This window comes from Jatropha curcas, chromosome 1 (genome assembly GCF_041381405.1).
Source record: "Jatropha curcas cultivar XTBG-Jc1 chromosome 1, XTBG_Jcur_1.0, whole genome shotgun sequence".
Lineage (NCBI taxonomy): Eukaryota > Viridiplantae > Streptophyta > Magnoliopsida > Malpighiales > Euphorbiaceae > Jatropha > Jatropha curcas.
Window position 1 is genome coordinate 31,708,556 of NC_143151.1, and position 16,709 is coordinate 31,725,264.

At 37.0% G+C, this 16,709-nt stretch overlaps 3 protein-coding genes across 5 annotated transcripts; 1 reads left to right on the forward strand and 2 right to left on the reverse strand.

Annotated features, from left to right (window-relative positions):
• The first annotated feature begins 3,677 nt into the window (after positions 1-3,677).
• LOC105634968 (uncharacterized) lies at positions 3,678-5,937 on the forward strand. Its single transcript, XM_012217941.4, has 2 exons — positions 3,678-3,837; positions 3,955-5,937. The coding sequence occupies exon 2, from the start codon at positions 4,520-4,522 to the stop codon at positions 5,729-5,731; it is 1,212 nt and encodes a 403-aa protein (XP_012073331.1). The 5' UTR covers positions 3,678-3,837; positions 3,955-4,519; the 3' UTR covers positions 5,732-5,937.
• Positions 5,938-6,568: 631 nt separating this feature from the next.
• Positions 6,569-10,140, reverse strand: LOC105634969 (Pentatricopeptide repeat (PPR-like) superfamily protein). Of its 3 annotated transcripts, none has more exons than XR_001046900.3 (3): positions 9,837-10,140; positions 7,515-9,660; positions 6,569-7,351 (listed from the first exon to the last, which is right to left on the reverse strand). XR_001046900.3 is itself a non-coding variant. In XM_012217942.4 (3 exons), exons 1-2 carry the CDS (start codon positions 9,919-9,921, stop codon positions 7,820-7,822), a joined length of 1,926 nt encoding a protein of 641 aa, XP_012073332.1. In that variant the 5' UTR covers positions 9,922-10,140; the 3' UTR covers positions 6,569-7,351; positions 7,811-7,819. The 3 variants fall into 3 exon arrangements, 2 of the variants coding, with proteins under 2 accessions (XP_012073332.1, XP_020535315.1); XM_012217942.4 differs by having other exon boundaries at positions 7,811-9,660; XM_020679656.2 differs by lacking the exon at positions 6,569-7,351 and having other exon boundaries at positions 7,439-9,660.
• Positions 10,141-11,201: 1,061 nt separating this feature from the next.
• Positions 11,202-16,658, reverse strand: LOC105634970 (heat shock 70 kDa protein 14). Its single transcript, XM_012217944.4, has 10 exons — positions 16,501-16,658; positions 14,158-15,394; positions 13,568-13,795; positions 13,365-13,460; positions 13,061-13,279; positions 12,712-12,906; positions 12,470-12,616; positions 12,199-12,348; positions 11,984-12,114; positions 11,202-11,750 (listed from the first exon to the last, which is right to left on the reverse strand). The coding sequence occupies exons 2-10, from the start codon at positions 15,325-15,327 to the stop codon at positions 11,543-11,545; spliced, it is 2,544 nt and encodes an 847-aa protein (XP_012073334.1). The 5' UTR covers positions 15,328-15,394; positions 16,501-16,658; the 3' UTR covers positions 11,202-11,542.
• Positions 16,659-16,709: the final 51 nt, after the last annotated feature.

The window sequence follows — 16,709 nt, forward strand, 5'->3', positions numbered from 1 at the left end:
TCCCGAGGCCCGTAGTAAGCCTGAATCACTAATAACTATTATCTCAATATAATATTTAAAACATTCAGCCTATAATTATAGAAAAATAAACCTTAAGATTCTATTAAATTTCGGCCCAAATTTATCAATTACAACATTTCCACAGTTCGGGCCCAATTAACAATACATCATATTTTTAATATGGGCTCACATAATTATGTCGTCTATGTTAATACACGACTAATTGCACACAAATTCTACAACTGCGGAGTTCACTAACAGATGTATACAGATAAGTCTTCAGACATTTATCTACTTAATATATCAACATTAAAATTAAAGAATCTCTTTTTAACAGTAAAGGAGCAGAGTTATAGCTGGGATTTAGAAAATGCTACTTCCTGGAAGATTTAAACAAGAGATGTGAGTTTATTAATGAATAATAATTATTGCACAACACACGCATTCACACAAATGTATGAATATATCAATCTAGTCATCCGACTAGTTATATGCTCACACAGCCAGTCACACAAATGGCATATCACCAGCACTCACAATTATTAACATCTTCATATAATCACATCACGTGAAAATTAGTCAGTGGAGTCACCGAACCCCCGATGAGCCGTCCTCCCACATGGCCCATCCTCTCACGTGTGCACCAGGGAGCCGATCCCCCATACTGGCCGACCGGTCTAATCCTCACTTGACCAGCCCTCTCATTGTTTTTCCATTCTCTCTTTTCTTTTTCATACCAACAGGAGGCAACCCGGTGGTCTCCATCCAATCTAGATCATCAAGCGCTCACAACAGGAGGCCACCCTGCGGGCTGCAATCAAATCTAGACTGTCCGGTGCGCAACGACGAGAAGCCAACCCATGGTTAACGGTAACGGTAACGGTAGGTGCACACGGGGGCGCCGATCTCCCATTTACCCGGCTAACGGTAATGGATCCATATAACAGTAACGGTATATAACGGTAACGGTAATCAGGATCCATATAACGGTAACGGTCTCACAAACCCATGGTGACCCACTTCATCCCAATTCCACACAAGCAAAGCACAGCAATATCACAACACAATTAATCAAACATTGCGATTAAATGCAGACATATCGATCAATTACATATTGGACTGCAATGTACAATTAAACATCCATTCTCAAATGCAATTAAATAATTAAATAAATAATATTAACAATAACAGCAACGATAAAATAAATAATAATAATAATAATAAACTATGATAATGACAAGGTAGTTAAAGCACTTTATTTATTATGTATCAAATTGTAGAAATTTATAAGCTTATTTGTTATGTTATTAATTAAAATTTGTCTAAATTCTGTCAAAATTTCGGCAGCACCTCCCCTAAAAATTGGGCTATCTACCTGCTCAAATATCACAATATTATCATATCTTTATCAATCAGTGCACACAGCCCATCCGTCGGGCAATCAATCAATTTAAAATCTCATCCTCCTTCCAAAAACAACAATATCAACACTCCATCAAAAATTTACAAACTAATTCTAATAATATCCATATAAGATCATTTATTAAGTCATTAATTAATTAAATTATTAGCTTTACGGTAACTAATTTGTTAAACAGCTAAAACATATTTTTAACCATAACTAATTATAACTACTACCTATTCAAATTCGATTTTTATATCAATATCGAAAATGGCTAGGCCTCCCAAATCTTAATTTATCAAATTTCGATTCTAATCGTTAACCAACTAAAATTCGCCTTACTTCTCTTATGCACAATCGGCTAGTTTTAAACTAATGGTTATCTAGTTAACTAATTAACTAATTCTAATTTATTCTTTCTCCTCAAATCACCTAATCATAATAATAATCATGTAATTTATTTGACAATGTTCTAAACTAATTTACAATTACATTATTCTAAAGTCCTAAACCAGTTAACAAATCATGTTCGCTATCCAAATACGCACACTAATCAATCTAATTTATTTACAAAAGACTATAAATGTTCATATATTTTTAAGTTAATCCAATAAGTTAATTTCTTGTTATTCAATTTAGTCTATTTAATAACTCAATTAAATTCATTAATCAATTAATTCTATATATATAAAAATTGAGAATTGAGTCTTAGAACGTACCCATTGGGAATCGGGCGACGATTCCATGATCAGCGCGAAGAGAAGAGGATTCTGTCTCTCGGGGCCTCACCGGAGTGCCGCCGGCCGGTCACCGGACCGCCACCGCCGACCGCCTTGCACGGCGGCCGGAAAAGTGAAACCGCCCAGAAAATTGCAAGGTCACCACCACCCGCCTCCAATTTTCGTAAGGAATCCAAATCTGCTATCACTTTGTTGAGCCAGTGCCTTGTTTGGCCGGATCTAGCTCCACAGCCACCTTCAAGCCGCCGTCCATGGTGGTTTATCAAAACTCAAGCAACATCACAAATTAATGGGGGAAAAAGGTTCATATGTAGGAGAGGAGTTGTTTGAGACCAACCCCAGCACTTGGAGTCGACGGAATTGATGAGATTTCGCCGGAAAACTTCATCGCGCGGTGGACAGCCTTCCAATCGCGATCTCTCTCAATTTCAGGCCTCATCACGCGAACTAAGACCATAGAAGAGTTCATCTCGACGAGAGGAGCAAGATGGAGTGCTTAGTGTCGACTTCCATGGGTGGTGGACGGAGATCGTAGTGAGCAAGAGAGGGGAGGATGTCGCGCGAGGAAGAAGAAGAAGGAAAGAAAAGAAGGAGGGAAAGGAAAAGAAAAGAGAAAAGGAAAGAAAGTGGCTTCTAGACCATTCTGGTTCGATTTGAACCGGTTTGGTCTGATTTTGTTTGGTTTTCGAGTTTTTCACTCGGTTTTCAGATAATTCGTGGGGTTTTCGACAATTCAAATTGATTTCCGGGTCCGGTTCGATTTATTTAATTATTTTAGTTGGGTCATAAAACATTTCTTCAATTTACTTTCTAATAATACAAACAATAATAATAACACTAAGTTAATTCAGGATAATTAGTTTATATAGTAGCATTCCATTTTATTTCATCAAAATTTCCGGACAGTCTGTTTATTGGGCTTGGGCCCAATTCAAATTTGGGCTCAAGTTAAACTTGCTCAGTCTTAACAACCCATACTATCAAAAATTCGGATTTTTGATTTAATAAAAATTCCAAAGTTATGAAAATAAAATTTCGGGGTATTTCAATTATTAGTAAAGACCAAGATTTTTCAGGCTAAGTGGGTTCGATGACAAGCTAATATGACATTTTATTTTCTTGTTCGAGTGATTATTTTTCATATTTGTCCTATTGTTTATACGGATACTCTTTTAGTTCTGTTATCGATTTCTCAATTCTAATGTTTCTTTTTCAGGTTTCTTCACTTAGCATTAAGATTCTAGACACTGGGTGTATGGGATAGATCTGTTGGTCTGGGATTAGTATGGATCTTCCTGTTAAGTTTTTCATAGTATTTTCTAATAAAATTTAAATTTAATTATCAAAAAAAAAGAAAAAAAGAAAAAGAAAAAACCCAACCACCTCTTTGAAGACAGCCCAAATTATAGTTAAACCTAACCATACTCAAACAAGGCCTTGGAGTTTGGGCCTCCGGCCTGCACCAAAACCCACATCGAGAGCACCAGGCGTACGTTAGCAACTCTCTTTAATTCCCAATTTTTTACTCCATCTCCAATTCAACATTTTTTTCTGATTTCCATTTTTGATTTTCTTCGACAATCGTTTCAATTTCTCTTCGATTCTTGTACTTATGAGCTTAAATTGGAGTTCAGTATCAGGGAAAGTTTTCAGACTTTGGTTTCTTTGAAGTATCCAAAGAGATTTTTCTTCGAGGTAAGAACCATGGGCTTTGTTCATATTTGATTGAGATTTTAGCTTAAAAAAGTTTTACTGGTTAATCTTTTATGGTATTGAATTGTGGATTATGTTTTTACTGGTTTGATTATGTAGGAAGAGGGGGAATGATACTTTCAGCTAGAAGCATTGGGTTCTTTTGAAGAAGAAATTTTGAGGGTTTTGTTTCTTCTAGATTTGAATTTGATGGATTAGAAGAGTCTACTGATCTTGGACTAGAAAGTTCTTTGGTGAATGATGAGTCATGCGATTTGATTCTTTTACGTTATTTTTATTTCTATTGTATTTTACTATTTGGTTCTATGTTTTTGGAGTAGTTGGTCTTTTGGATGTGAGAAATGAAATTATCTTTTAACAAAAAAGGATTGGGGGTTCTGTTGTCTCTGGAACTGGGTTTAATTACGTAAGGGAATTGTGGAACTAAGGACGGCAATGGAAGCCCATTGGGTTCGTCGATCTGGAAACAATTGATTTGATGATGAATAGGGAAGTAGAAAGTGGGAGTGTGAGATGCTTTTTGAGGTGAAGATAATTGTTGTTGGTATTGGATTTTAATGTGAAGGAGAAATTGGTCAATTGAAGTTAGAAACTAAAGTAGCAGAGTAGTTTTGAGGGTGAATTTGAGGCTTCTTTTGTTCTTGAAGCTGAACTGTTCTTAAAAATGGATGAGACTGAAGATGATGCAAGGTACCCACCAAACCCATATGGTGTGAATCACCAGCAGCAGGGTTATGGTTCTTCGAACAGACAGAAACTTCCGGTGAGGAATGCTCCGTACTCTAGGGCAATTGGTAATCAATATGTTGATGACGAGGAGGAAGAAGAGAATGAAGAAGAAGAAGAAGATGAGGAGTTGGGAGAAGAAGATGGAGAGAATAATCAAAATAATGGTATCCGGTATGTGGGAAAAGATGTGGATGATGATGATGATGAAGATGATGATGATGATGAAGAGGACGCTGATGTTGATGAAGAAGAAGAAGAAGATGAAGATGACAATCAAAAGAATTTTAGGACTGATGATGTTGATTTGGAAAGGCACCCGAAAAAACGAAAGCTAAAGAGCTTGGTTTCGAGCTATGAATTTGCACCTCGTCTGCCAGCACCTCCTGTTACAGCCCCTTCGGCTCCAAAACCGTCATTTGCTGGGCGTAATCCACTCACTGATTGGACTGAGTATGAAACATTTGTTTTGCTGGATGCTTGGGGTGATAAATTTTTGCAACGGGGGAGGAAGAGTCTTCGTTCTGAGGAATGGCAAGAAGTTGCAGAGAAGGTATCGGAGGTATCAAAGATTGAGAGGACTGACACACAATGCAGAAATCGGTTGGATACATTGAAAAAGAAGTACAAGAAGGAGAAGATTAATCTAGCAGATACAGGCGGCAGTATTAGCAAATGGGTTTATTTCAAGAAGATGGATATGTTAATGTCGACATCTGCACAACAAGGTGGACTTTCATGTGGGGTGGACTCAGGAGAGTATGTTTTCATGAACCCTAGAGTATATCTAAACCGTGCAAATGGGTTGGACGAGATGAGGGATAGTCCAGGGAACTCGGAATCAGCTGAAGGGGAGGATGATTCAGATGGACTTCCACCCAAGAAGAGAAAGTCTGGAAGGGAACACAATGAAGGGTCCTCGTTTAGATTGCTTGCAGATTCTATTCAGAAATTCAGTGAGATATATGAGAAGATTGAGACTAATAAAAGGCAGCAGATGTTGGAACTCGAGAAGATGAGGATGGATTTCCATAGGGATTTAGAAATGCAGAAAAGGCAGATCATGGAGAGAGCGCATGCTGAGATAGCTAAAATTCGGGAGGGTGAAGATGAGGAGAACGAAGTCTCTGCTGATAATGCCAGTGGATAATGCTTTCTAGACGTGATTTACATCTGTAACATAGATTAGCATATCTGGTGCTAGTTGTTGCTGTTGTATAATGTTGGGGCCATCTTGTGCACTTATGGTAATTGAATTGCTAGCATTGTATTAGGTATACCAGAAGAAATAACAGAATGCTTGGGGGTTTAGGCAACTTTATTTCTTGAAAGATTTATCCAGCACTATTTTCTTTATACCCAGTGTTCTTATTGATTGCAGTTGCCAGCAACTTAGCTGGAACTTTTATGGAAGATATTTAAGTTTCTTTGCCATGATTGGTATGTTATGACACAACCAATTATACACCGTAATTATTACTTTTCAATCCTGAGGCTGAGAGGCGGCATGTCCATCTCTTTCCATGCTAGGTTGCTTCCCTAATCTTCCTTTGCATATATTTCTGAATATGTTGCCTTTGCTAGTATTGTATCACTTCATGAATGATTCCTATCATTTCTATATGGCTAGATTGGGAACAAATGTTCCATTTCCATATTGGCCCCACTGCATAGTAAAAATACATTTTATATTATGCCGTTTAATATTAATCACTCGACTATGACTAATTCTAGAGTTAAAACACAAGGCAAATGGAGGGTTTTTTTTTTTCTTCTTTTTTAAAAAATTAACCCTGAAGGGCAAAAGTTGGTTCTTACTATAATACAAGATATGGCAAGTTGATGTCTTTATCTAATGTGGCATTTGAGGGTCAACTATTATTATTTGCTATAGAAACAAGTCCCCCATCTTATGTTTTGTGGATGAAGATTGAATTGCCCGCATAAGACTATCATCTGAGAAACGCTGATCAAACATATAAAAAGCTGTCTTTCAAATTTCATTTCCATTCCAACAAATGAAAGCTAAATCAAATCGGCAAACGGAAATACAGAATTCACATTTGTTTTATCTGTTTCTTCACATTATATAATTTTGTTTGACAATATGCAAGTCCCAATGTGTAGGTTTTCACGATACATTCAACCCTCTAATCTCAATTCGAACCATGAGAATGTGCCCATGCTGTCCAAAAACAGACTTGAAAAGTTAACTTCTGCAAATTATCCCAATTCTTTTGGATATACACAACTGTATTTGTTCGTAATCCTTTAGTTCAACGAGAAACGAAGACGAGCAAGATTCCCGTTCTATTCCAGTGCCTGGTGTACTTTTGAATTTGGAATGAGCCATGCCATCTGAAGCTCGAAGAAAAAGAGGTTCTTCTCTCCCTTTCAGTCAGTCACGTAAGGTGTCGAAATTCTATTGCTTTGATTCCAATGGTCCAGCAAGTTCTGGCGAGTAATAAAGACCTAGTACTGTTAAAAGCCTGTCAATTCAACTATCTAATACATCACTTCTAGGCTGGAGATGAAGCCAAAGAGCAAGAATCATTCATATAATTATCATGTATTGTCGAGAACACTAGGCCTGCAGGCGCTTAGGATTGCAAGATGATGTATTGTCAAGAATGATGATCCCGATTGTTGATGATGAGTCTCCTAGCGCCTTATGCATCAAAATAAGCTGGAATTATTTGATGCTGCATCAGGATTACAATGCGCTGTTGTTTTTCATCACAACATTGAGCACTGCGTCATATAGGTGGATCTGCATCAACGAAATCAATCACTTAAAACTATATTACGGCAAAAGCAATGAAAGGCCAAATCAGATATGCTGTTTCTTGTCATCAGATAGCCTAAAATTCCATTTTTTCTTCATAGTTCATTAATTTGAACTTTTATACGCTAGTTCAGACTATTAGATTCACCTCAGCATAAGTAAAAAAGGCATACAGCCCATTGCTTCCTTCCCTTACTGCTCTCCCTCAACCTCAAGCAACACTTGAAAGTGATTCATAAAAGATATTACAGACTAATTTTGCCCATGCAAGTGTACTGCCCCATGGCCCCCATCATATGGTATAGAAATGTACACACCCAACCAAAAAAATAAAAAAAGAAAGAAACACCTATTTTGTGTTTATACATTCTGACGCACATCAACTACAGAAAAGAGTATTGTAAAATTAACAATTCCAAATAGGGAAAACTAATCTGACAATACCAGGTCCCTTCAAGAAATAGTAGATGCACGATCTTCATCAACCTTACCAACTGCCTCTAGAATTGATGAATAAGTAATCTGATCATATTCAAATCCGTTTGTATTCATCTCTTTCATCAGCCTTGCAGCTTCCTCAAACATACCAGCACGGCTCAGACAGCCAAGAACAGTGTTGTAAGAGACTGCATCCGGCTTAATCAATGAATGTTTCATTTTTGTGAACATCTCAATTGCCCGGTTTGGCACACCAGTCCTAGCCAAGCCATTTAGGATAATGTTATGCGAGTTTATGTCTGGAAAGCAACCATTTTCTTCCATAGTTCTAAGCAAGGAATGAGCTTCATCTATCATGCCGGCTCTTACCATCCCCGACATGAGTGCATTGTAAGTATAAACATCAGGTTTACAGCCAAGTTTCTTCATCTCATTAAAAAGATCAATAGCATCACTAAGACGGCCACACTTGCCAAACTGTTTGATCATTACAGCATATACACGAGCACTTGTACATCCACAATTCTCTTTCAACTCCAGAAATAATTCATTTGCAGCTTCATACCGTTTTGCCTTTCCAAGACTGTTGATCAGGCTGCAATAGGCAGCTGGGGACGGAGGAAAACCCTTTTCATCCATCTCTTCCAGAAGCAATAAAGCTTTCTCAACTCTATTTGTTTTGCAAAAACCGTCAATAAGAATTGAGTAAGTAAATGAGCTAGGAGCAACACCATTTGCTTTCATTTTCTCAAACCACGAAGCAGCCTCAGAGGCTGGGGCTTTGCATTCAAATAAAGCCTTAATGACAGTGTTATATGTTACCACATTTGGTTTGCACTGCCAAGCCTCCATTTGGCCAAAAAGCCTAAGGGCATCTTCAAATCTGTGCGCTTTGCCCAAAATGTTAATTAAAGTATTCATGAGCACAATATCAGGTGCACACCCATCTTTTATCATGTCTAAGAACACACTGTAAGCATCATCAACCCTCCCAGCTTTTCCAAGCCCCTTGATCCATTCTGTGTAAGTAAAAACAGTTGGAGTGCAGCCCTTAACTTTCATCTCCCGTATCAAATCCAAGGCTTTCTCAACCTTATCTAACTTGAAGTAAATTCCCAACAAGGTTGTGTATATCTTTGGAGTAGGATGAAGGCCGTTCTCTTTCATCTCATCAAACAACCTTATTGCAGAATCATCACGATCCAATTTCCCAAAAGCTGAAATAAGTGAACTATACGTTAGAGTGTCTGGAAAACAGTTCCCTTCGTTACACATCTCATTGTAAAGCTCATGAACCTTCTCATAATGACTTTCTTGCATTAATATCAAGATCATAGAATTATAAGTGTTTGCTGTTGGTTTACATTTTCGGCCTTTTATCTGATAAAATACAGATAGTGCCTTGTTCACCATCTTGGACTTGCCTAATATTTTAACAATTTCAGATAAATCAGCAGGACTAATAATACATGTACTCCTTACCATATCTTGGATTATCTTCCACATTTCACCATACAATCCAGCTTCATCCAAACAATTAATTAAAGCGAAATAAGTAGTAGAATCATGTTCAAAATTTCTCCTTTTCGCAACCCACTTGAAAAACTTAATTTTCACATGAACCTCCACGTCTATTTTCAAAACCTCACGAACCAATCTATGATCCACTTTCAACTTTAGCACTTCTAATGCCTTCTCAGCATCAGGTCCCCACTTGAATATTTTCAAAATTCTTATGAACCTCTCATCCAATTTTCTAATGGATGGGTCATTCCTTGAAAATTTTCTATTCATGGGTAAGTTTTGCATCTCATCATTTCGACTGGGTAACCGAAACATTTGAACTATTTCATTTTCTGCCAAGGTAAACAAAGAACTTATTAATTATGTGATAATGTACAAATTTGCACATAAATAATAATTTGTTATTTCCATTATGAAGAATCTATCAAGTAACAAATACATAACATCCACGAATTAACAGTAAGATTGTATTTGTTAGAAATGAAGAAGCATAGAGTATGAACACTACCTGTTTGTTTAATTCTCTCACAGAGATGCGGCAAAGTTGATATCGATCGTTTCGAAGCAATGAAACCGAAAACCATCTTTGCCATTTGCCAAATATTTTGTGCATAGGAAACTTGGAATCACTTCATCAAAACCAAGAGAACATATTATTACAGTACCAGTAAAAACCCCCAGAGAGGATCAAAGATCCCTAAACAAGAGCTCAACAGCAACGAAGACAACGATAGGAAACTGAAATTATGCGACCATAAAGATTGAAGGCCGTAAGCTCATGTTATAGGCCCATAAGAACTGAGCTTTTCTTTTCTTTCCTTTTCTTTTGTTAATTATATATTTGTAGTCTATTAGACTTTTGTTTTTTTGAGGTCCTAATGGAAAAAAATTAAAATTATAAATTTTTATCCAATTAAGTGCATTGAGTCGGAATTTTTCACTAAAAACACAAATAAATTATTTTACCATACACTTTATTTACTTTTCGAGATTATTACCTTTTGTTTCTCTTTCTTGGTAAACTCAGTTTTTGATGTTTAATAAAGCAATGGAAATGGATTTTGACAGAATCTTTTTCGAATCAGACTTCATGATCTTGAATTTTAGTTTGCCAATTTTCTTTGGAGAAGCAAATAAAGCAACTTAACCATTTTACTAGAATATAGTTTCACTGTCGATTCAGAAGTAGAAGAAGAAAAGCGATGTCAAAAAGCCCAACCCCACTACGTGAATAGGTTCTAGCGGGATCAATTTGGCTCTTGTAAATTGTGCTTAATCATAGTTCAAACATCAGTCGCGTTTGCGGTCCTTGTCCACGAGTATAAGTTTTCCAAGAACTAACATTATCATTTCTAAAATAACACTTGCATGCTCCCAATATAAATTCATCTCCACACCAAATAAGATAAATATTGCTATTATTTTATACTGCTCTTTTTCTTAAAAAAAAAAAAAAAAAAAAAAAAAAAAAAAATACAAATACACGCCCAAACAAGCCAAAGAATGCAGACAGCACTGAGCATATAAGCTACCTTTCAAAAGATTAATTCGCTTGGCAGTGTAGAGCTGAACTCGTAATATAATCTGATTCCAATTAGAATAAAAAAAGAGGGTTGCACCCACAACCATAATTAGTTTTGGGTACTAAATTTAGTCCTTTCATTTTTCAATTTCCTATTCTTACATTATTCGTATATGCACGTTTCATCCGTTACAGAGCATCACATGAAAGGCAAGAATCATCTTTCAATGAGAAATAAAATCGAACACCTTTGGCAAGAGGGAAACACAAACACCTTAACAAATAATGAAATGTGCCCAAATCGTGAACCCAAAAATGGAAAACACGAACATCTTACCAAAGAATGAAAAGTAGCAAAATCAAGACCCAAAATGACATTGGTAAAAACGAGACATATCCTACAAATCAAAAAAATAGTAGACATTTGAAAGAGTATTTCTACCCCATACCAACATTTGGGTAGAATTGTAAAAGTCCTCCAAATCCTTCCTTCAAAAAAAACCGGATTCTAGACCGACTGATAAATAATAAAATTTGATAGACTTAACAAACAGAAAAAGGCTTTTACAGATAAAATCAAAGTTTGCCAAACATCCCGTATGCCTTCTCCCTCATGTCAGCCCATCAAAGAGTTCATCTGAGGCTCAATTCTTACACATTATGAAGCAAATTACCAAATTTCAACTGATAAATTATGCAGCACCAGTTGTATCGGACTTATCAGTCTCCATTGGTTCTCCAGAAGCTGGTGGAACCTCACCAGCTCCAGTATTCTCGTTTGCATTTGCAGCCTCTCCACCCTCTGGTTGCTGTTCACCTCCTTGAGGTGGAGGTGTTGCTGGTGTCTCAGGAGTGGATGGTTTAGCAGGTTTTGGCTTTGTCATTATTGGCCTACAAAACCTATAGAAAAAGCTCACACTTCAGCATCATGTCCACGTAGACAAGCAACTCATTCCAACAAAATAATGTAAACAATTCCACAAACACTGCAACCTTTTTTCCATAGTATGTCCATAACTAACAAAAAGTTCCCCACATAAATCTTAAGCAACAGGCAAGACATTCCATTTTGATCTCGACAATAGTAATATAAATAAAAAAAACTACTTTTTAAGTAAAGATAACTAAAATACCGGTCAAGTGCTTCTGCCTTCCTTCTCACATCAGCTGACAATAGAACTGGACTGGCATATTTAGGAAGAGAGTCCTGCTGTTGCTTTTTCTCTCTTAACCAGGATTCTGCTTCTACACACTCATTCAATACCTGAAACATATCAAAGCATGGGTTTGAAGAACACTAAAAAAGAAAACAAAAGTGACCAGATAGGAAAAGATAAAATAAATTTACCTTCTGCTTTTCAGCTAAGTCAATGTGATCAAATTTAGGATCACTCGACACAGCTGCCTCTCTGTAACTATTAATACAATAACCAAGTTGATCAATTACAGATCCCCTTTCCATGTGCTCCTTGTAGCGCTCCTCAATGGGATCACCTTGCTGCAATTTGTTACATTATTAGATATACAATCCATCCAATGATAGTTAACCAATGGAGACCTAAGGAAAAATAAGGAACACAACAGATAATCATCACCATGGAAAGTTGATGGATACTCACCTTTTTGAGCTCTTCAAGTTTGGCTATGTAAACACCTTTAGTTTCGTCCTCACCATCTTCATACAACCAATCTTCTGTTTCCTGCAGTTTGGCTGTGAAATCTTCCCTCTCTGGATCAGTGACAAACTCCTGATATTTGTCGCTAAGCTGGACCAAAAAAAAGAGCATTTGTAATACATATACCATTAGCCAAGAATATTAATAATAATAATGATAATAATAATAATAATAAAGCAATCTACCTTGTTTCTCATATCATAGACATACGCTTCAACAGCATTTTTCTTGTCTTTGGTTTCCTCCATAACCCGATCTTGCAATGCCATTTCAAACTCCTTCTCTACTGCTTTCTGCACATCTGCTGGTGGCAGTCCACCATAAACTACCTCTGCCACTGGTATATTTGTCTTCTTTACTTTCTTCTTTGGAACTTCAACCTACAAGCCAAGAGTAAGTAAACATCACATAAGTACAGGAATGAGTTTTAAGGCTTCAAGGTCAAGAGTTACAATTCCCAAAGTTAAAATAGATAAAATACCCAAAAAAAGAAAGAAACAAAATCTATTAATTTACGTATTGGAGCTCATTTACCTTGGTCTCTGTTTCCATTTGTGTGGGTTTGTCTCCTGACTCAGGAACACCATTTTCAGCCCCAGAAGCATCACCAGTTCCCTTTGCATCTTGCATATTGACATCGGCATCATTAGAACTAGGAGGAGTTGCTTCATTCGAAGCTTCATCGGTGTCCATTTTTTCTTCCTTTGCTGGCTCTTTTGTCACTGGGACTTCAACCTCTTCTTCCTCCAAAAGCTGACACAAGCATCATTACAAATTGAGCGTTCAAACAAAAATAAAACAACTGCAACCAGAAACACAAATCCTGAACAGGACTTACCGTAGCTGACTCGACAGCCACAATTCCATGCAGATTTAGACGAACTTTCACTTTCACTTTCGCTCTATCGCTTGTTGAAGACTGGAAGGGACCAATCTGCCAAAGAGCATAATATAATCAATTTTGCACTTTAGATTAAGATCCTAAACATAATCACTAAATATTAGCTGCAAACCATTGACTGGTGGAAGCTGAATCCCTACCGTATATGTACTGATCTTAGCAGGAACCTGCAGTTCACTCACATCAGCATACTGTACATCAACAGTGAATGTCCCTGACCTGTAGAATGTTAAAGCCTTAACACTAGGTATCGGATTTCCCTTGGGGAACACAATGGTGCTTTGCTGATTATCAGCTGCTCCATTTTGAGAATCTGGAGCAGCACCTTTCCATGATAATGCAATAGTAAATGGGAAGCTCTCATTGACCTGCAAATAAAACAATGAATCTATCATCAAACAAATTCATTCACATAGGAGAGCAGAAACTTGTTATCCCTAAATTAACATAGGTTCTACTGGAAGAAACCACACTCCTCTAGAAAACACAGAATAGAACATTAAAATCCCACTTAAACAAATGTCAGCTTGATGTACATTATGACATCCAAACTAGCGATACAAGAAACAACCTCCACATGCCAAGTCAAACTCTTTAATGACACAATTTGAGGAGCAATAGTACTATGGTCTGAATAAACAAAACAAGCAGAACATTTTAAATCAACTGTAATCATAATATATCTCTGACCAACACAGAAATTGTATAGAACAAGAAACGAGGCCTTTACCTGGAACTCTCTCACTTTGAATGTGGGGCTTAGGATGGCACACTGCAAAGCACAGCCTCTGGCAACACACTCACTTGCATTCATTGTCCGCCTAGGCTCCTTTCCAAAGAACTCGGACAATATCTTGATTATAGCAGGAATACGAGAGCCAGAACCAACCACCTCAACCATGTGAACATTATCAACTGTCAGTTTAGCATCTTGAAGTGCCTTCTCCAAAGGCCTCTTGACACGTTCCAGAATAGGCACACTAATCTGCTCGAACTCATCCCTCTTAATGAAGCCTCTAACATCCTTTTCGTCCATTAAGCACTCAATATTAAGTGGTGCCTCAGGGTTAGCACTAAGAACCTTCTTCAGCTTCTCACATGCAGCCCTGAGCCGAAGAGAAGCCCTAGCATTCTGGAGAACATCAATTTTATACTCGTCCTTGAACTTTGCAGCAAAGTGATTAAACAGAACCTCATCAAAGTCCCTACCACCCAAAGATCTATCAAAAGAATGAGCCAATATCTTCAGTTGGCCTTTTCTGAATCCAGCAATGCACACTTGCATGCTTGCATGTCCAACATCAACAAAAGCAACATTCAATTGGTCATTCTCAGGCAAATCAGTCTTATAAATACCATAAGCCAGTGCTGTAGCTGTGGTTTCATGAATCAATCGTAGAGGATGCAATCCTGCAATTGTAGCTGCATCCAGAACAGCCCTTCTTTGAAGGTCAGTGAAATAAGCTGGAATTCCAATGCAGCAATCTACCACTGCTGCATTTAGATTCTTTTCGGCTATGCCTTTCAAATTTGACAAAACCATCCCCAAAACTTGGGTTGGTGTAAACGTTCTCATTTCACCCAAGTACCGTGCATGAATCAAAGGGAACCCATCAGGACCCTCACTTACAGCAAAGGGTAAAGACTTGAGATCCTTTTGCAACTCTGGATCAGAAAATTGACGGCCAATTAGCCGCTTAATCTGCGATATAGAGTTTTTGGGGTTCATCATAGTTGAGGCAGCCCCTGCAGTCCCAATGAACCGCTGTTTGTCGCCGAAGCACACAATGGCAGGAGTTTCACGCTTTGATTCATCATTAAGCACAACATCAATCCCTCTTTGCCTTGCAACAGCAACAATGCAGCTCTCATTACCAAAATCGAATCCAACTACACTCATTTTAGCCAAAATTTTACTGATTTATTGGATAACTTGGTGTAATCCCCTCACAAAACTATGCAGTAACCTGTATAGAACAATTTATAAATCAGTAATTAAACCTAAAGGGAGACAGATGTTTGCTATGACTCGGTATTTACTGCATCAGATAAAATAATCCGTTGACATGAAATATCTTACAAACAAAACTGAATATAATATCAATGCAAATAAATGAGCATTCTGCAGGTTAAAAAAAAAAAAAAAAAAAAAAAAAAAACCTATTTCAATCCAATGCAAACACAAGCTGACCAGGTACTCTAAAATGAGGCCAAAAGTCAAACCATCTATACATCTCTATATACAACACTCATGAATTCAGACAAATACAAGTCGATGCACCTGAATATAATGTGAACCAGCATCACTGCAAGATAACCAAAGCAACTAAAAAAATTGTAATCACCATGAAACATAATCAATATGCGGAAAAACCATTAATGCTACTCAACGAACAAAAGAGGTAACTAGTCAAAGCAGAGTCCCTGCCTCTCCCTTAAAGACATGTACAGATAAAAATAGCACAGCCACGGAGTTGAGATAAAATAGACAGCAAAAAAAGTTGGGAAACCACAGACAATGTGCACAAATATAAACCCTACAACGTAGATGTAACTCGATTATCAAGGAACTGACAGAGCAAGGCAATGCAAAACCCTAAATGCATAGGCAAACACTCATATAACTTAACCTAATAATTTTTTTTTGTTAGGTTACTATAATCTAATAGCACAATCAGTAATATTTTTTTTTGTTAGGTTACTATAATCTAATAGCACAATCAGTACTAAAACGAATCCCATCAACAAATTTTTAGAACTCACAAATTAAAAATCCATAAGAAGGAAGAAAAACAAAATAGACGATCATCAAATCTAACTAAAGAATTACTAAAAAAACAAAAAATAAAATAAGAACAGCCTAGACTTATAAGAGGTCTTCGAAACTGCACCTATATATAACTCTATAACTAGAATCAAAACGATCAGACACAGAATCAGTGTCATAAAGATAAATCTCAACGAAGAACTCACAGATCTACGAATTGCAGTGAAGTATACGTACAACAGAACTAAAACTTAGATTCAGCTTCTAAACACATCTAAAACAAGTAGATAAAAGAGATTTTCTTACCTTAGAAACAAAGAGAAGGAAGAGGTGGCTTTGCCGTTCTAGAAATCTCTCGCTTTGAAACCTCTACAAAGGCTATAGGGAAATTGCAGGATCCTTTTATTACGAGAAACCCGACTGAGGGTATTGCGTTTTAATAATTTCTTTTTATTTATTTTTTGTTTTTATTTTATTTTATAAAGTTATTGATTTAGGCATTTAGCAGTATTTCG